Source organism: Brugia malayi, assembly GCF_000002995.4.
Source record: "Brugia malayi strain FR3 genome assembly, contig: Bm_v4_ChrX_scaffold_001, whole genome shotgun sequence".
In the NCBI taxonomy this organism is placed as follows: Eukaryota; Metazoa; Nematoda; class Chromadorea; order Rhabditida; family Onchocercidae; genus Brugia; species Brugia malayi.
Window position 1 is genome coordinate 1,982,229 of NW_025062479.1, and position 22,202 is coordinate 2,004,430.

A 22,202-nucleotide genomic window follows, 5' to 3' on the forward strand; every position below is an offset into this window, starting at 1 on the left:
GCAATACTTTTCCAATTACTATGTTGGAAGTAATCATATGTACGTAAACTTTTTATGCGAGATGCTTAATGTCAATTATCAAATTATTCCATTTAATGATGTTATTGATAATTGGGATTATTTTATTAATCGTTTGTCTTCTTTTGAAGAACTATGATGTGGCCATTTGGCAGTGTGTAAATGAGCTGGAAATGGTGTCAAAAGTTGAGTGAAAGACAAGTATGAAACGACATAAAATAGACAAAAAATAAATGAAATGTACTTATTTTATATTTCTACATTCGTTGCATTTGCTGTCGTATAGTGACCGTGTACCGCGTAATATCACGAACAGATAAATCAATCACAGGTGAACACCATACTGCAAGTGCATGATGCAAACCTATTATTTGTAAAAAAAATTGAGTGCTTTCCGGCATTTAATTTCAAGGGGATGTGTTGCAAGTGACTACATTTTTATCATTTTGGATCAGAAATTGGACTTTGTAAATTTCATTTTTTCATTTTGGATAAAAGTTTTGTTGCTATGGAAATAATCATAATGTATATTTCGTAATTTCTCTAAAATTATCTGTATTTGGATCATATCCTGTGATGCGCTTTTCTCGACTTTTCCTTGTATATCAGTGCTGCTCTTATAAAAACATATGTATAGTACCATTTCAGATGGATTATATTTCAGGGTCGAGTTTCGCAGCCAAAAGGATTGAACAGCTGATTCTGTTTTATTGCCAAAGGTTTTTGAACAACTCGATGAAGGAAAAAAATTCGATTTTGAATTATTTTGAGAAAAAAAAACAGCATTTACTAATGGGCATTGATAAGGTAGAAATAGTTTCGGGACCTTTCCATGGTCAGGTTTGACAAAGTGAAATTTTCTAAAAATTGCCTACATCACTGTAACTTAAAATTGGTAAGGTTTGAAATTTCGGACTTACCTAACAAAGTGATAGTTTTCAAATTTCTCGGGAAATTTACTAATTTTTAGGTGATTTTTAATGTTTTTTACCTGTCTCCTTTAAAAGGGTACTTTTTCTTCCAAAAATTTCGAGATGTAATTTCATCAATTAGAAAGTTCTAGATGTTCCAGTTAGCACACATTAGTGGTATTGATGTCTAAGGTCAATAATGATATGCAGTGAAATAACTGATCAAATCAAAATGTGGGAGTAGCAACTGATGCAGATAATTTTTTTTTTTCGCCCAATTATTCTTGAAATGAAAAATTCTTAAAATAAAGCAGGCATTCAGTTAACCAAAATCTGCAAATAGATTAATATTTATGGAAATTCTGAAATTTCAGTATTTTTCATTATTAGTGTCAAAGGTTTCTGAAAAATAGTTACACATAAGCAGTTACTTGTTCTATTTATGATCGTTGTCTGCCGGCGATATTTGTACAAATTTCTGTGCTTCCATTTTATTACAAAAATTTTTAAACTGCTCCCTTAAAGAACTGAAGAATGTGTGAGAGTGGACTATTAATTTAATATTACATATGATAATACGCAATGGTAGACAATTTTACATGAACAACGCAATAATCTTAACTTGTTTTAGAATATGATTGCAATCTATGTAAAAGATCAGTAAAATTACATGAATTTATTATTAATATTATCATTTCATTTTGCATTCATAATTTTTGAACTTTTTTCATTCCTGAATTACGTTTGAAATGATAATTTGCAAATTTATGCAACTGAAAAAATATAAACGAGCACTACTACAGTGAGTGCAAGTCATTGAATGATTTAACAAATGAAAGGAAAAAAAAAAAGGAAAATAGAGGCAAACATGTACTTTTGCTAGATTTTTTTTTCTGGTTAAATAAAACGCTTTATTATAAATGATCCAATTTTATAAACGATATGTGCAATTTTTCAATTTTTCACCACCAAAACTGAGATCCTACCTAAACTTGATACTTTGAAACAATGTAACAGACTGTTAATATATGCTTTTGCTTCCAATATTTCATTTTGATTGAAATTGAAAAATAGTAACAAGCATTTCGTTTTCATTTATTACAAACAGCAAACTGTGATATATAAGTCATTTTTGTTCAGTGTCGTTAGCTTATAATGCGTAACAATTTTAAGATGGACAGGTGATGGTAATAAGCATACATAGTCAAATAAAATAGTACATTAATTGTTGTGTGTCAGTATGTCATGATTTTGACACAAATTTGAGATTAAATCACTTTTTTTTTTTTACTTTTTCATGTATTAAACCAATTTTTCTACCTATTCGTTTACTCGTTTAAATATTTTGCATTGTGAATTACACGCAACAACAACTTTGCATCTTGTTTGGAAATTCCGGAAATATTTAGTGCTCTGTTTCTAACAACAATTGCCATTAAATATCTTCATGTCATGAGGACATCTTTTACGTCACCAGAAATTTCCGAATATGCAGCGAGAGATATTCTGAATATTATAAAATATCGAAATTTTGTTCGTTATAAATACACGGGTGTAATGAGGAGATTAATAATTGAAATAAGAAAAGGTAATTGATAAATCAAGCTAACCATGATAAAGAACAACAGAAAAAAAAGAATGATGATAGTAATAAATCATATAAACATTCTACGGTCATTCAATTAGCATAGTTTTTTTGGGAATTATCTGTAAATTCAGAAAGTTTTAAAAACTTCTTTTGTAACGTTTTCAGGAATGCTCCTGATTTCGTCATAAATAATAAAAATTGATTTCCATTTAAAAAATGAATTTGCATATAAAAGGACAATATATTAAGGTAATTACTGATGCAGTGCTTTAAATGCACTTTAATAGTTTCTTCGTATAAAAAACAGGATGATCGTGGTAGTCAATATAGTAATAGTAATACTGGTGTTATCATTAGTAGTGCTAATAACAAATAGAAATAGTAATAATTGACGAGAATAATAAATGGATTGGTAATAATAGTAATTGATAATAATAACAATAATAATAATAATATTAATAATAACAATAATAATAATAAATAATAATAACAATAATAATAATAGCAATAATAATAATAATAACAATAATAATAATAATAATAATAATAATAACAATAATAATAATAATAATAATAATAATAATAATAAATAATACATATAAACAATAATTAATGGCAAATAATAATAGTAATGGTAACAGTCATAACAAAACAATTCTCCCTCCCTTTACCTTTTCAAAATTTAATGGATTACTTTAAGATATTTTGCTCATTTAAGTAGTAGTTGTTATTTCGGGATCGTTTCACACGAAAAGCACATGGCAACGCGTCCCACAAGAGCATACTTTCAATTACTTCGTCTTTTCAAAATTGCTTCTTATTCATTAAACGGATTCGTTTAGCTTTTATCAGTGCGTTATCATTCATTCTTTTGTAATATTTGTTATTCTTTCATCGTTCTTTTTTTTTTTGTTTTGATTTTTAAAAAATTTCATCCTACTTAGTTGGTGTTTTTTAACAACATAAGTTTTACTACCAATATTACTACTATTGCTGCTACTAATAATAATATTACTACAACAACAAGTATTCCTACCACTGCTAATTTTGTTGATAGTAGTGTTTCATTTCTGTATTAGTATCATCCATTTGTTTAATTAATAAGTCGGATTTTTTTTTTCTTAATGCTATTTATTGAGTAAGTTTTAGAGTAAGCAAAAAAGCATAACGTGATTAAAAAATTTTTATTATTTGTTGCTACGACAACAACATATTTTTCTCTCATTCTATAACACTTGATAAATTGTTATGTTCTTTTAAGACAAAAATAAGTCTCATTTATCATTTCCATGAAATAATTTTCATTTCTATATCATTTTATTTCTGTCCGTTAGTCATTTCATCACATATGCACTCATTTAAACTTTTAGTCACCCTTTCTTAACTAATGAGATATGAAAATAACAAATTTCTTCTTTTCTTTTTTTCCTTACTGCCATTTGTTGAGTAGGTTTTAGAAAATTTTTGGAATGATTTATCGTTAAATGGAAATCAATGCTTTTCTTTCCTTAATTCATTTCAAATCTTAGCCATCTGACTGATTATTTTTAGTGGAAAAAAAAAAGTGTATTATCCAATTTCAATATTCATTTATGCTATTTATCCTTTTCTATACTTTTGAAGTTATTGAATTATAAGATATTATGTATTTATCATTGTTATAAAAATTATTAAATATCATACATGGTTATTGTATAAATACAAAAAAAAAAAAAACACCTTAAAATATCAGCTTACAAATCCATATTTAATTTCCATTTCAATTTGAATTTTCTTTTCCTAGTTTAAATGAATGTTACTAAAATTGAACTAAACAATATGATAAGTGATAAGAATTACTTTCACCCAATCATAAATTAATTTAAATACATCTTCACTTTTATGCATCATCCATATTTTTGCTTATTTCAATTATCTATTTATGCTGTACTATTATTACAAATTAAAATTCTAATTATCTATTAATTTTCGAAAATTTACTTATAATTTCAATTTTTAATTTATTTCTAAAATAAAATATTCCATAACAATAACAATTTTTTTTACTGGTACTACTAAATTATGGATACATCTGCCAAATCATTATTGCAACATTTGCTCATTTTGTAATTTGAAAAAAAAAGTTTTTTTTTTTACTTTTGTAAAATGCAAACAGTATAAGAAATAAAAAATTAAAAAGAACAAATAAATGAACGATGAATTTTGTGATATGTGCAGTAATTTATTTTAAAAAAGATTAATTGCAATCTAATTCAATTGAAAATTTTTCTCTAAAAAAAAAAAAAAAAACTAATAAATCAAATTTCTCTATTATTAACAACGATAATAATATGTGTTAAGCAAATTGTGTATAAGCGATTCAAGCAGAATAATCCACTAATAACAACAATTATTATTTTTTTTTTGAAAAAATTCTGAAAATTCTTCATGTGTAGTACATTTGTAAAAATTATAAAAACTTGAAAGATTGAAAAAATTAAAGTTGCTTAAACATAAATTTCAAATTCTAAAACTAAATCCAATACTACTGCTTTATTCAAAGATCACTGATTAAATTTAATATGTCTAAGTTAAGAATATTGAAATTTTGATATTAAATATCTATCACTAGATGTGATTTCGTATTTCTCAGTTTTAACATGCAAGTTATAAATGTTATTTGCAAATTGGGCATGAAACAAAAAAAAAGAAATTTTTACTATAAATTAATAAATTTTACAATGTTGATATTGATATTTTTTATAACAATAATAATGCATTAATAAGTATAGAAATTCCAATTTTGATCAGCAAAAAAAAGAAGTAGGAGAAAGAATTCTTTATCAAAAAGTTTAACTGTTAAAGGTGGATTAAAATAAGTGAAGAATAAATGATTGTCATTTTTAGAAACTGATTCATTTTGTAAACTTATCCCTAATGCTAATATTGCAAAAAAATATTAATAACAATAAGCAAATTAAATTCGATCCAATGCTTGGAAAATATTTAATTTCACATCAATTTATTGCTTAGTTGTAAAGTTTTTTTTTTTTTTTTTATTCTTTATTAATTTGCCTTTTATATTAATTTATTTACTTTTATTATTATTATTTATGTCATATTTTAATCTATTAGAATGCAATACAATGTAATACAAACATTTAATCAGTCATAAATAGTGCAAAATAAGTTTATCTACAACTTTCTTTCAAATATATCATTCAAAAGCACTTGTAATGGTTAATCGAATATGAGTATTGATAATAATTAAAATTATTAAAAGGATTTCAGTAAATTGCTCGTTATATCTAAGCCTATTCAATTATAATTTCTTTTATTTTTTTTTTTTCCACTTTTTTCCATTTTTCTTTCCTTTCTATTGATATTATATGATTATGCAAAAAAAAAAAGAAGAGAAGCAAAAAATATGTACATATGCCATAGTTTTAATTTTCGTGACAATATTTTCAAGGGTTGAAATTTTATTAATATTATTCCAAAATTAAAAATAAAAATTTTAATTAATTAGATATGAACTCTTTCTCTTTTTTTTTTCGTTCTTTTCCTTTTTGAAACTTATATTTGCTTACTGAATTGATATGATTCAGTTTTAATCTCTTCTTCAAATCATAGCAAGCAAACTTTTCTTCATTTCATTTCATTTATCTTCTATTTAGTTACTATATACATTCTTCAAATGATAATAATTAAATTTTTTTTCTTTTTATCAATTATAATTTTTATCTGAACTAATCTTTTCCAATGAATATTTGTTTAAGTTTTGTCTCGAATAATCTTTTCTAATAGATATTTGTTCAATTATTTCTTCTCATATTCGCTTATTTGTTTGTCAGTTGGTTATTGGTGATAATATTTTTATCATATAATGCCAGCTGATTATCATATCCGCCTATCTCAATATTGTTCAATTTTAAACAATAATATTATTATATCACGTTTGTTTGTTCATATGATTTGATCACATTTCAAATGGCTCAAAATAAAAAACAAAAACGAAAAAAAAAATTTTTTATTTTTATTATTAAAGCTTTTGATAAATGTTTAAGTGCATTACTAAGATCGAAATGTATCAGATTACAGTATGATCGTAAAATTTGTGAAAATAATATCAGTGATGAGAAATAAAAAAAAGAAAATGAAAAAAAAAAAAAAAGATATATATAAAAAAAAACAATACATAAAAAGGTAAAATTATTATAACTTTTTTTTTTTTTTTTTAAACATCTACATTTTGTATTAATATTGTATTAAATCATTTTATATTATATTAATATTTCACACTTTTCAAACTTATATTTTGTATTATTTATTTTTTATTTCATTTTTTAAATATATTTTTATATTGTATGTTCTTATTTTATATTATATATTTGTGTTTTATGCTTTTCTATATTTTTATTTTAGATAATATATCTACATTTATATTTTATGTATTTATATTATGTATTTGTATTTTGATTATATTTTAAAATTATAAGTATATAATTTATATTATGCTTCATTTTTTCTTTCATATTTGCATTTTATATAGTCCATTTACATTTTATGTATTTATATTTGATCATAATTTTAAATTATATATTTACATTTCATATTATATATTTATGCTTCATATTTTTCTATATTTACATTTTATGTATATTTGATCATAATTTTAAATTATATATTTATATATTACATATTTATGCTTTATATTTTTTTAGTACTTCCTTTTCACATGGTATATTTATATATTTATATTTAATTATATTTTTAAATTATGTATTTGCATTTTATATTACATATTTATGTTTTATGTTTTCCAATATTTGCATTTTGTATAATACATCTATACTTATATTTTCTATATTTTTATCATACATTTATATTTGATTACAAATTTTAAATTATTTATATATATATGTATGTATATGTATATTTTGTATTATGTATTTATATTTTATATTGTATTTATATTTGATGTATTTCTATCTAATTCATATCAAATCTATCAGATAAACAAACACAAACATACAACACTCTTAGACACGATAGAGTGCGAAATGATTTTTGTTGATTGTTACACGCCTCCAGTAACTATTGTATGTTTTAAGCAAACGTTTATACTGATGGGAAAAGGATGGGTAGAAAGAAAGATACCCGAGAAAGTGGATGGGTAACATAGAACATTCACCGACACATGCATATAGAGGGAGACATACAGAAACACACACTGTCATCATTTTATGTTCAGTGTTTGTGCAAAGACATGAAGCAATAAGCTTATAAATCAATTTTAAGCTTAGAATTTGTCTATTTCATTCTCATATTTGTCAATTTGAATAGGAAGCAGAAAAAAAAAGGAAAAAAAAAAAGGAGAAAAGAATGGAAAGTTTATTAGTAATTGTTAAATTTTTATGTTAATGAATAAAATATTCATTTTAATTGCTAATTCTAATTGATTATCAGTAGTGATTAGAAAGAGAATATATTCGTTTACTTAATTAATTAATAATAATTTGAAAATAATTAGCATGATTAAATAAGTATTCTCTTCAATAGCAAATACATTTTACTCTCATCTCTCTCCTCTTCCTCTTAACTGATCTCTTTATTAATATGTTTTATTATAAAATAATAATTTTTATTAACTTTGCTAAGATAATTTTATAATAACTTCAGTTTAACTTTTATCAAATTACAATTAACTTATGTATTATGGGTAAAAAAAAAAAAAAAAATGAAACGACAAAGAATTCAAATAAAAATTTTCAAATTTTAATGACTTTGTTATATTGATGGAAAAAAAAAAAGGAAAAAAAAAAACCTGATTTCATTCTATCCCATTGTAATTTATCATCATTTTTCTTTTCCATTGTGAAATGATTTTTTTTTACCCTCAATTTACTTCATTATTTATGGATGTATGTATATTTATTTCATTTATTGCTAATCCTAATTCTACTTTCCCTTCAATTATGACTTTTCATTACACATCAAATTTTATATTTATTATTTCTTAATAATAAACAAAGTTAAAATTAAAAATTTTTAGCAATAAAATTACATTTATTTTCTTTTTTTTTTTTTTGTCACTTTTCTTCCTTACAATTATAGCATTATGTTGTATTTGTTATATGCGTTATTTTTGCTTCTTCATTTCATTTGTTCGCGTTTCTTTTGTACTCTATTTCATCTGCTTTACTTAACAACCGTTTTTTGTAGGTATAATATAATATACCGATAATGAAAGGTACAAGAATACTTATCAGTTACTTTTAAATTTTTGAATCCTTAATTTTTAACTGCTCAATTTTACCGGTGATTTTGTTTTTACGTTTGTTTTCCGTCCTTTATCGCTTCCTCTATTTCTCTTTTGCTTATTAGTTAACAGTTTTCATCTTCTTCGCTCGACATTCAACAAATTCATTGTTATCAAATAATTTGTCGTAGTGTCATGTTGTCCTGTCTTTGCTGTGACTGCGCATTAAAATAGTTCTGAATACTTTCATAGATTCTGTATTGTCTACTAAAATCTAAAATTGCTGCATTTTTATTGATTATTTAACTGGAATTTTTGCACATTTGCAAATATTTCAATTCGTTTTCGTTAAAGATAATGAATTTAGCAAGAATAATTAACAAGTTAAATAAATAATTAGTAAAAATTAGATAAATGTGCAAAAATCTTTTCCTCCAAATTTAATTTAAATAATTGTATAAATATCTGTTATTATTGCAAAAATGGGTAGTGAAAAGCAATGTTAATGTTATCATATTTGAATATACGGTTTGAAATAATATAAATATTAATAAAAAGCAGAAAAAATTTAATGAATTTTAAATAAATCTCTAAACGTCATTAAAAAAAAAAGAAATGACAGATCTTGAAAACCATTCATGCAGATTTTTTAATTACAAAACTTTTTACTATGTCCTTTTTTTCCGTTAATTTTCAATTTCATTCTTTTATATCCCTTAATTACATGAAATTTTTTTTCTTTTGCTCCTAGCTTTTAAATCTTGTGTAGTCCATTTCTAAGATTGATTACTACATATTTTTTCTTTGATCACTTATCAATTACTTATCAATAATTGAACTGCATGCGGTATTTAATTATAGATGTGAAGCATTTTAAAATAATTTAGCACTTTGCTGAGTTATAAATCTCAAATCTGTCTATGCAAAAGTAATTTAATTAAATTGACCATATTTGTTTATCATTTCGTATAAAAGTGTCAACAGTCTTTACTTCATGATTCTTTTTAATCTCCTATTTTGTTCATATTTTTCTTTTTTTTTTTTTGAAAAAAAAAATGATTTTTGTTTTTATATTTTATTTTAATTTCCCTTTCGTTTTACGAATTACTGTATTAATTGACTTTTTTTTTTCACTTTTGTTTTCCAGTGTGTTTAATCAAGAAGTGAAGTGATTGACACGTGGTTGGCGGGCGGGTTGGCAGACGACAAAATTGCTGTCAATTCGGTACCATCATATTATTAACTACGACAAACGGTAATGCTATACACTAGTTGCTTTATCATTAATTTATTGATTTTGTAAACAAAACTTTTTTTGACAAATTTCTAGCAAATTCTTTATTTTTTTTTTAATTCGAATTTAATGTAGTTAATTAATGAATTAATTAATTCACTATTTTACAGCAATTATCTATGGTAGTATTTGAAAGTTTTCTAAATTATTAAATTATTTATTCCACATTTCATTTTCCTATCCAATATATATAAATAATTCGTTTAAAATTTTCATTTTCCTTCTTTTTTTCGCATTTTAGAATGCAAGGAGCAACGTGGATATTGTTATTGTTGTTGTTGTTATTGTTGGAACCAGTGTTAGTGATAGCACTGATTATGATGAGCGACAATTCAGAGTATCTGTCGAAGAAACAGCCAAACATAACAGTAAAATCGTCCAGTGGATCGTTTTTAAACAGCTGGTTGATGTCTTTAACCAAATTATTCACATGCCGTAGTTCAGCAAATTCAGGAAGAAAACATGATCAAAGAGGAAGTAATCAATTTACGACACCTGTTACGGAACGTATTTTACGAGCAAATGATCGTGAATTTAATGAACAATTCAAATATGCTGTTAGAATTTACTCTATGTTTTTTCTTTTTTTTTTTAAAGGATTTATAAGAAATTTTTATTTTTACTTTTTTTTTTTCTCATTAAAAAATTTGTATTAAAAAAAAAAAAAAAAAAAAAAAAAAAAAACACACTGATAAATTTATCAGTGCGTTTTTTTTTTCTGATGTTGTTATATTTTTTTTTTCGTTCTGAGATTATTATATTTTTTAGAACTATACTGTTATTATGTATTTTCCGGATTTCTATATTTTCTTTTTTTTTTCTTATTTTTTCAGGATAATTATATTAGAACCTCAAAATACAATCTCATAACATTTGTTCCGCTTAATTTATTGGAACAGTTTCAACGTCTTGCCAATTTTTATTTTTTAATATTAATGATTTTGCAAGTATGTTAATTAACACTTTCAGTTATTTTTCTGTTTTTTTTTTTTATTTCTTTGCTTTTTTTTTTTTACTCCTAATTTTAGTTTTTGCTCATTACACTTAATTTATTAATTATTTTTTTTGGATAATATTATTACTTGATGCAAATCAAAAATGGTAATATACATTAATTAGTTTAATCTTAGCACTGCTAAAAATTTTCATTATAGCTTATACCATGGATTAGCTCAATAGCATGGTACTCAACTGCCATTCCATTATTTTTTGTGCTTATATTCAGTGGTGCCAAAGATGCCTATGATGATATTGTTAGCTATTCAATTTGCAATATATTCCTGATTTTTACTTTAGAAAGGAAAAAAAGAATAAAAAATCAATTATAAAAATAGTTTTTTTGTTATTAGTTATTAATTACTACTTTGTTATTTTTTATTATTATGATCGCTATTGCTATTAAATATTTGTTATTATTACTATTATTAACCATTATCATCATTATCATTGATCTTTTAGCAAAGACATCAAAGCGATAATCAAGTAAATAATCGTATTTCATATGTTGTTCGGAATGGGCAATTAATTGCAGAAAGATGGATGAATGTTAAAGTTGGTGATGTAATACGCATGGAAAATGATCAGTTTGTTGCGGTATATATAGTGTTTCTTTTTTCTTTCATCTTTTTTTTATTTTGATTAAAATAATAAATTAATGGCACTTATTTGTTCAAAAAATAATAAATTATTTGGAAATTAGATTTTTGATATGAATTAATAAAATGAATAAGATCATTTTAAGATAACAAAATTGGAACGATTCCAGTAAGATAAATGTATTTCAGGTTCGTTAGGAATTTTTTTATAAAGTAGATAGATAATAGATGTAATTGTTTCACTTCTTTAAAAAAAAAAAAGTGCAAATTATAAATGCTTCAAAATTTGTTCAGGCTGATTTACTTTTACTATCAACCTCTGAACCTCATGGCTTATGTTATATCGAGACATCAGAACTTGATGGTGAAACGAATTTAAAAGTTCGCCAAGCTTTACCAGAAACATCCATTATGGGAGATAAATTACTGCAAATAAGTGAATTTGAAGGTCAATTTTTTTGATTTTGATAGTTTTTAAAATATAATCTGCTAAGACAAATTTTCACATATTACTAGAATAACTTAACTATTTGGTTAAAATTAGAATAAATATATATATATTTCTTTTAAAATAACTTTTCGTTTCATGGCAATTTCTTTTTAAAATAATATTTGTTCTTTCAGGACAAATTCATTGTGAATTACCAAATAATAAATTGAATCAGTTTGAGGGAAGATTACATTATAATGGCAATATTTTACCACTTGACAATGGGAAAACTTTATTAAGAGGTTGTGTATTACGGAATACTCGCTGGTGCTATGGAGTGGTAATATTTGCAGGTTATTTTCATACAAAATTTGCCCTATTTAATAAATTAATAATAATTAATTTTGGAATGAGAAAAAATTGTAAATATTTTAATTACATGAATATAAGAATTTTATAATTTTTAGGAAAAGATACCAAATTAATGATGAATAGTGGGAAAACAAAATGTAAACGAACAAGTTTGGATCACTTCCTCAATATTTTAATTATGGGTGTAAGTTGATCTTAATAAGATAAATGAAATTATTTGAAGAAATGCATAATCTTTATAAATGCAACAAAATTGTTGCATTTATTTTAAAATAGGATTATTTATCAAATAATTATGTTTTAATCAATTTAGATCAACTATTTTTAGATAGTCGTATTTTTAATAGCAATGTGTCTCATTTGTACAACATTATGTGGAATTCGAGAATGGACTATTGAACGCCATTTTACTATTCATTTAAATTTGGATGGCTCAGTCATTCCAGATCATATGGAACAATCACCAGAACAAACATCCATTTTATCATTTCTCATGTTCTTCTCATATCTTATCTTGCTCAATACTGTTGTGCCTATTTCACTTTATGTAAGGTAAATTTTGCTATTTTTTTTTTTTTTTTTTTTAAATTTATTCTATTTTAGCTATTTTCATTATTCGATGAATTATCCAAAAATTAACAAATTGTAAAAAACAACAGTTTATATACAAAAATTATTGCATACTATTTCGCTTCATTATTTTATTGTTAGTGATTCATTGGATGATTTAATTTATTAACAATCACTATTTTATCTAATTTGATTAATTTATAATGTTTAATATTTAAAAAAAAAAAATTAACTAAATTTGAGAAGCTATCTAATCTTTTGATTTCAAAAATATTGCAGTGTTGAAATAATACGATTTGTTCATTCGATGTGGATTAATTTTGATACTGAAATGTATTACGAAAAGGTATTTTTATTTCTTCTTGTTGAAATGATAGTTTGTAGTTTTTGTTATTTATTAAATATCCAATTATAATTTCAAATTTTTAACATTTTAGTTTCTTTTTTTTTTTCTTTTTTTCAGGGTGATACTGCCGCACGTGCACGTACTACGACATTGAATGAAGAATTAGGTCAAGTTCAATATATATTTAGCGATAAAACAGGAACTCTTACACAAAATACAATGGTATTTAGGAAATGTTCAATTAATGGACATAGCTATGGCGATGTATATGATGCAAATGGTAAAATAATTGATGTAACAGAGGTTTGATTTATGAAATTTACTTTAATTATTTATTATTTATTTATTTGTTCATTTATTCAATTAACTAATTAATTAATCAATTTGGTTATTTAATTATCTATTTATTTACTTCTATTTAATTAAATAGTCTATTTATTTGTTTTATTCACTTGTTATTTATTTGCTTAATTAATTAATTAATTAATTCATTTAATAATCTATTTATTTTCATACATTTAATTAATTAATTAGTTTGTTACTCTTATTATCATTATTATTTTCGTTATTGTTACTATTGTTTTTTTATTAAGTGTTGACTATTAGTCTATTTTAAATTATTTAATAAGGAATCTGAGGTAAAATATTATCACTCATTTTTTTAAATGCACCAGCAAATTTAGATCCAACTTTTTTCCGTCATGTGATGACGAATTTGTATAAATTAAAAAAAAAAAAATCGTTTTTTGTAGAATATTAGAGTGTATTATCAGTAATATAATTATATATATATATATATGATATATGTTTGATTCAAACTTTTTTTTATAAAATTAAATTTTTTTTAAAACAGTTAAAACATTCGTTTGCATGAAGCATTTGCTATTTAAAGAAGACGCCGACGATTGATTTCTCGAAAAACCGTTGGTTTGAACCGAATTTCAAGTTTTATGACCAAAAATTAATGAAAGATACAACCAAAGGACTTCACGAAGTAATAAGTTTTCCTCTTTTTTTTTTTCTTACAATTAAAATTTTTCAAATTATGCGATTTTTTATAGTATGCTTCTTCATAAATTGCTTGGATTAATTTTCCATGAATTATTCTGCCATAATTAACATATTGTTAAGGTGGCAGAATTTTGGCGACTTTTGGCTCTTTGTCATACTTCTATGCCGGAACGGAAGAATGGTCGCTTAGAATATCAGGCACAAAGTCCGGATGAAGCTGCTCTTACATCTGCTGCACGAAATTTTGGATACGTTTTTAAATCTCGTACTGCTCAAACTATTACACTGGAAATAGCCGGTTCGGAAGAGGTCTTTTTCAAAATATTTACGAAATTATTTTCAAAAATTTGCCATATACTACTGCTATTACTACTACTACTAATTAGCATAATTAAAAGGATTTTTTTTTTTTTTTTTTTTTTTTTTTTTTAAGGTATATGATTTATTGGCAATTCTTGATTTCAATAATGTCAGGAAGCGAATGTCAGTAATTGTTCGTAATCCTTTGGGTGAATTAATACTTTATTGCAAAGGAGCAGATACAATTATACTTGACAGGTGTTTAATTCTTAATTATAATTAATTTTTTTATTTCTAATGATTTCAATACTACTAATTTATACTATTAATAATTGATATTAAGTACACTGATATACTGAATTGTTCAGCATTCAGGATATCACATGATACGGCACCGTTACTTAAAAGTGCAACAATTCAACATCTCGATAAATTTGCTGCTGATGGCTTTCGAACATTATGTTTAGCATATAAGAAAATTAGCACTGATGTTTTTAATAAATGGCATGTATGTTTTGTATTTGTATCAATTAATGTTGTTAATTATTTAGGAAATTTCGAAAAATAGTATAGGGATGTTTTTTTTTTTTTCTATAAATAATTATTGTTTTGATTTATATAAGACATTGTTATAATCGTTATTATTGTAGGAGCAGCAAAAAGAAGCAGCAGTTGCATTGACAAATCGTCAAGAACAATTAGATCGAATTTATGATGAACTAGAACAAGAGATGATACTTTTGGGAGCTACAGCAATTGAAGATAAGCTTCAGGATGGTGTTCCGGATACAATAGCGGAACTTGCTCGTGCTAACATCAAAATTTGGATTTTAACGGGTGATAAACAAGTGAGATAATTTTAATCATCATTTTTAAATTAATATTATGAATGCTGGAAAGAAACAAATATTTCTTGATGTATTTCAGGAAACAGCAATCAATATTGGTTATTCATGCAATTTGCTAACTGAAAATCTTCGAGAAGTATTCGTAATCGATGGTGAGACGGAACGTGAAGTTGAAGTTCAGTTGAAAGATGTACGAAGACGAATCGAACAAACGCTTGGCCCGGTAAATATTTCCATTTACACTAATAGTACAATTCCTTCTGTTGATCTTTCAACTTTTGTTTCTTCTTAATCATGAAAATAATGAAAGAATTACAGATGCATGCAATACCACATGAATTAAATTCCGAATAAAAATTTTCTGAGATTATTCTCAGAAATGATTACATTATAAATGAAATAGATAGTATGATCAAAATTATCTCATATGTACCAATTGATTGGTAGTAATGATTTTGCTATTCCATTGGAAGAGAGAGAAAGAAAAAGAAAAGATTCCGGAATAAAAATGGTTTTGTTAAATTTTGAAGCCGTCGACTATGAAAACAAGTGCTGTTATGAAATATATTCAACAAATAATAACCGAAGTGGAAAAGGCTGAAAAGAGTGAATGTAAACAGGATGAGCCCTTTTACAAAACCGATTCTTTGTACGTCAGGAATGATTATGACTGTTCGGTTTATCAAAATGCGCCATTGGAAGAAGTTCTGATAAATGTCAAAGAGGTGCGAGTAGGTAACAAAGCATATATATATATATATATATATATATATATATATATATATATATATATATATGGCAACTCACACATTGCTTTGTCAACCTATTTTGTCATTTATCAATTTCTGCGGATTTAAATCATTTTTAAGCTCACTAATCACTTTACTGATTAACCTGATTATATCTAGCTTTTCGATCATTATTTTTCTTTTTAACAGCTTTTGATTCTATAAAATTAGAAATTGTATTTCATGTCAATTATGCATGCATCCTGCATTTTATTAATTTTGTAATTGACACGGTTCCATCTTTCTCTTTTCCTTACATTCCTTTTCATTTTCTCACATTGATCCGTTTTTATTTCATAAATAATTTATACATATTCTCTTTTAATTATGATTATTAGTAAATCATTGATGCAATAATAATATGATATAATAGATGATTCTAATACAAATGAATAAGCGATTGAATTGTCAGTTTTCATTCACTAAATATAATTTAGCTTAGCAAAAATTTTGACAAAAGCTAGCTCTTAAATAAAGAAAAAAAAGAAAAAGAAATAATTATAAATGAACTCATTATTATAAAAGTTTCAGGAATTAATAACGCAATAAATTATTTTTATTAAAAATATGACTATATATGATTCGTTTTTTTTTTTTTCTTCATCGTTTCCTTAAATTTATGATATTCTTACCATTCATGTTAATTACTGATGGCTTAATTTCTCGCTGGAAAAATGAAAAATAAAGAAAGATGGAGAGAGAGAGAGAGAAGAAAAAAAGGGACGAATTTCAGGAATTCATATACCATTTTCTGTTATCACTTTTCTTTACTGATTTTCCATTTATAATGCCATGCTATTAACCACTAATTTTGCTGCTAAAATCATATTGAATTAAAATTACATTAAGTTCATCAAGTTATAAAAAATTTCAGGATGCCTTATTAGATGATGGTAAACTTACTTCGCAGTACATCAATGATGCTATCACAGCTAATGGTAATCTACAATCTGATGGCACCAAAAATTTAGCTTTCATTCATGGTAAATATTTCCATTAATTTTCGGTAATGTTTATGTTTACAATACATTTTACGTAATAACAATATACACTGATAATATAAGATTGCATAGGAAATGTAAAATGCGCAGTTATAACACATTTGAAACAGATGAAAAAAAATTTTTTTTTTTTGAATAATTTAGATTCATTTCTTTTTGAAATGAATATATGAATTGAGTTATTGTTGCAGAAAGTAATATGGAAATTCAAGATCATCTTAGTGCTAATGAATGGAAAAAATTAGAAGGTTATGCATTGATTGTTAATGGACCATCATTAACATATGCCTTGAAAAGAGAATTAGAAAGGACATTTCTGGATATTGGATGCTTGTGTCGTGTAAGTAGTTCTTAAATTCTTAAGTATTTCATTTCATTCATATTCATTTTATGTCATCTCAAGAAAGTCATGTTTATGTTTATGTTTATGTCATATCTCGTATATATTTATATGTTGAAGAAAGCAAATGTTTGTTAATTTAATAAAAAATAAAAGGTAAAATAAATAAAATAGGTTCTTTTTTTTTCTTTCTTTCTTTTAGGCAGTAGTTTGTTGTCGTGTAACACCGCTTCAAAAAGCAATGGTTGTTGATTTGGTGAAAAGGAACAAAAAAGCGATAACATTAGCTGTTGGTGATGGTGCAAATGATGTGTCAATGATTAAAACGGCACATATTGGAGTTGGAATTTCAGGTATTTTCAAAGCATAACTATAATTTGGTATTTCAAATTAGAATGACAGTATTAATTAATAAATCATATTAAAGTTCAATTTTTCTGTATTTATATAAGCAATTTAATCAAATAAAAAGATATAAAGTAAGGAAATAAATGATTGCTATTTATTGCTTACTTTTTTTTTCTTTTTTTGAGCTAAATTGTAGCATTTTCATGACTGTTTATTGTAAAATGAATTTTGATGAATGTTAATCGTTTTTTTTTTTTTTTTTTTTTTTTTTTTTTTCAATTGATTTATGCTTAAATGTTTAGGACAAGAAGGTATGCAAGCTGTATTAGCATCTGACTATAGCATCGGACAATTTCGTTATTTGAAAAGGCTTCTGCTTGTGCATGGTCGTTGGTCGTATTTTAGGATGACAAAATTCTTGCGATATTTTTTCTACAAAAATTTTGCTTTTACACTTACGCACTTTTGGTACTCTTTTTTTTGTGGATATTCTGCACAGGTAATGTTGAATTCAGTTTAAACTTAAATGATTTGTTTGTTGGAACTTAAATGCAAAATCTAAAGTTTGAACTTATTCATTAGGTTTTTTGAAGAAATTTAAATTATTTGTGGTTAAAGGATTACTATATTCTTATCTTTTATCTGAAGATAAAAGATTTGATAGTAAGAACGATAATATACAGTTCAATTTTATCTTATTCATTCTAACATACTTTTAGTAGTAGTTTAATTCAGATAAAAATTTATTCCAAATTTAGTATTTTAATTTCGAATTTGTTGTCCATCAAGAAATAATTTTTCTTCTCTTTTTCTGTATCATAATTTATATCAGTGCTATTGCATTACTATTATTATTATTATTTTGCAGTCCATTTACAGTCCAGTTTTGATTGCTTGCTATAATTTATTCTTTACATCATTACCTGTACTTGCAATGGGTATATTTGATCAAGATTTGGATGATGTATGTAGCATGAAATATGCTAAACTCTACATACCTGGTCAATATAATTTATTTTTTAATATGCGTATTTTTATATATTCTGTCCTTCATGGTATGATCAGGTATTTAATTTTTTTTTTTTTTCAAAAATTTCTGTGGCATGAATTTGTTTTAATTTTTTCACGATAATTTAGAGTAATGATTGTGAATATTAAAGTAAAATTTCCAAATGAACAAAAATGAATAAAAATTAAAAGTGTATGGGAAAAAAAAAGGAGGAATAAAGATCAAAAATTTCCCATTAACATTCAAAATCTTTTATATTTATCACACATATAGTTTATGTAATATTGTATGTTATTTCAGTCATTTTTTTGGTTCTATGTTCAAAGAAGATTTCTTATAATTTTTAACTTTCAACTTTTATATTTCATTCATTTATAAAAAATTTTCAAGTTTATTTTTGCAATTATTTAATAAGTACAAATTAATGATCAGTGTATTTTGAAGTTATTATACTAGGAAATATATTTGTTCTTAAAAAAAAAGAAAAAAATATTTTTTAAAAAATTTTTCAAGTTTTATACTTTTAATTTAAAAATAATTTTAAGTTCTTTGGTGATATTTTTTGTACCGTACGGAATATTGTACAACGGTGTGGATTCAGCAGGCCGAGATTTTAATGATTATTCATTATTAGCATTTACATGCTTCACATCATTGATAATTGTTGTCACGGGCCAAATAGCATTTGATACAAATTATTGGACAATTTTTAATCATATTGTTATTTGGGGTTCAGTGATATTCTATTTTTGTCTTAGTTATATTTTATATGAAGGTTTGTTATCTTTTGCTATATTTTAGATAATTCAAAAAAAAAAAAAAAAAAAGAAAGGAGGAAATTTCTTTAGTCTAATTTTTTTTTTGTCTTTTTTTTTTAGACATTAGAAGTAAAGACTTCTAAAAATAGTGCTTCTGCTTATTCGAATTTTATTTATTTATATCTTTAATTGAATTCCTAATTTTTTATTTTAATTCATTCAGATTTAAAACTAGCAAATTGCTAAATTATTTTTATCAGTAAGCTAATCATTTCAATATTTTATAGTGGTATTTTTTTTTTTTTAGCTTTACCTATAAAATTGGTTTCAAAATTTGAATCAGCTCAATCATATGGTGTCATGCAACGAGCCTTTATATCACTACAGTTTTGGCTTTCTCTTCTAATGGTATCTGTTATTTTACTCTTACCGGTACTTGTTAATCGATTTTTCTGGTTGGATACACATCCCACCTATGCTGATCGTCTTCGAATGCAGCAGAAACTTCTAACCTCTGAGGAAGACGAAAAGCCACCATCAATAACGACGTATGCTATCTCTTTTTCTCTTTTTGATTTATAAAAAATATAAAATATTAAAAAAAAAAAAAAAGTTTTTCTAAATTTTTATCAGAATCCAGTGATATATTCGTTTCTTAATTTCACTGCTAATAAATTTCATATGACCTTATTTGTCTATTATTTTTTTGCTTTTGTTTTTTTTTTTTTTTTTTTTTTTTTTTTTTTGAAGGACAACATCACATTCGACAACTGGTCGAGGTCGTCGAACTTCGTTACGTTCAGGATATGCATTTTCTCATCAGCAAGGTTTTGGTGATTTAATTATTAAAGGAGAATTGTTCAAACAAGTGGAACAACTTATAAATACCGGAAGGTTTGTTATGATTTAATTTATTTTTTAAACTAATATAAATTTGCACTAATTTACACTAATGAAATTTATACAAGTTCAGTTTATTTTTTTCTTTCCTTTAAATCTAAAATTCCAGTTCACCACAAAAGATTGTTTCACCTTTCCGACAATTAGCAGAGAAGGGAACAACTACTGTGCTCACACCAAAAACACTTTTGTCACAAAGAAATAACAAAGTTCGTATGTTCATTTAAAATTTTTGTTAAATTTCATTGCTTTTGTTTATTCTAAAATGTTGTCCAACAGTTCAGAACAATTAAGCAGGATTTTAACTGAACTGGAGAAAATTTTTCAAAATTCTAATCTAAATTAGAATTAATTAATGAAGAGAATGAAAGAACTAAATTCGAAAAAAAAAATGAAGCTTAAAAAAATTTGAACTTAAAAAAGAAAAAAAATTATGTTAATTGGATATTTTAGATAGCACCTCTAGAACAAGCTAAAAACGAGTCCAAATATATAAATCATATTGAATCTGGGCCAGAACAGTTGACTAAAATTTCTAAAGAGCAAAATGCATGCAGTACTAACAACAGCAGTGATGGAGGCATTGATATGATGAAGTCATCACAATTTTTGCACAAAATTATCGTTAACGATGATGAAGTTCCATTTAAGCATAGTGTAAGTAATGTTTATCCAATTACTTATATAATTTAGGTTACGTAAAATTTAAATGATATGAATTGCTAGTTATGTTTTATATTTTATGGATTCATTTATAAATATTACTTTAGGTAATGCTAATATTTCTACAATTTTAATGCTACTAATTCTAAGTGTAGAAATTTTTGAAAATTTTTAAGTAAATTATGGAATTGCAAATACAAAAAAAAAAAAAAAAAAAGGAAACAAGACTAACTGCTAATATGCTATTTTAACAGCAAAAACAGCAATAACAATCCCAAGTTAAAATTTTTCAGGATGATAAAACTTACAATAAAAAAATTTCACGAAAACAACAAAAACGATCAGCTAGTCTTATTTTGGGATCAATAAATCGAACTACATTAACTTCTCATCCATCCTACACTAATGTCAAACGTGACACGTTTCCGCAATCTTTCCAATCTGCAACATATCCTAATTCGCTCAATTCTGAATCAACTTTAAATTCGTTAAATGCTTGTGTTGATATTATAGGAACTAAATCAACCGCATACAAAACCTTAGACGAAACAAAACTATAAATTTTTCAAAGTCAATAAATTTTTTAAAAAAGTTGATTAGTCTATGTGCATCACTGGGTATTTTTGTCATCTAGTCTTTTTTTATCTCATGCTGTAATGTCCTGTAGATATTCCATTCTCTTCTTGCTCTTTGTTTTTATTTCTCATTCTGAGATCTGTGTGTTTTTGACATCTCTTAATCGAAATCTACCAATTTAACTCCTTCATTTTATGTTCCATCACACGTTCACCTTGAAAACAGTCATCTGTTTCGGGAAATCAAATTTATAGTTTCCAAGATGATGATGCACCTTGGAAAAGCTTAACTACTA

The 22,202-nt window shown here is 24.7% G+C and overlaps 1 protein-coding gene across 2 annotated transcripts; it reads left to right on the plus strand.

The window, feature by feature from the left end:
• Positions 1-10,294: 10,294 nt before the first annotated feature.
• On the plus strand, positions 10,295-21,891 carry Bma-tat-2 (conserved hypothetical protein,hypothetical protein; the record flags this gene model as incomplete). 2 transcript variants are annotated; one of them, XM_043073291.1, is made up of 28 exons in its annotated part: positions 10,295-10,609; positions 10,886-10,999; positions 11,207-11,305; positions 11,511-11,645; positions 11,942-12,095; positions 12,272-12,430; positions 12,545-12,633; positions 12,778-13,001; positions 13,299-13,365; positions 13,483-13,668; positions 14,258-14,359; positions 14,497-14,685; positions 14,810-14,934; positions 15,052-15,184; positions 15,327-15,524; positions 15,604-15,747; positions 16,055-16,249; positions 17,187-17,295; positions 17,505-17,653; positions 17,856-18,006; positions 18,304-18,500; positions 18,870-19,066; positions 19,556-19,785; positions 20,076-20,316; positions 20,519-20,662; positions 20,778-20,877; positions 21,122-21,325; positions 21,625-21,891. In XM_043073291.1, 28 exons carry the CDS (start codon positions 10,295-10,297, stop codon positions 21,889-21,891), a joined length of 4,617 nt encoding a protein of 1,538 aa, XP_042929225.1. The 2 variants fall into 2 exon arrangements, with proteins under 2 accessions (XP_042929225.1, XP_042929226.1); XM_043073292.1 differs by lacking the exon at positions 16,055-16,249.
• Positions 21,892-22,202: the final 311 nt, after the last annotated feature.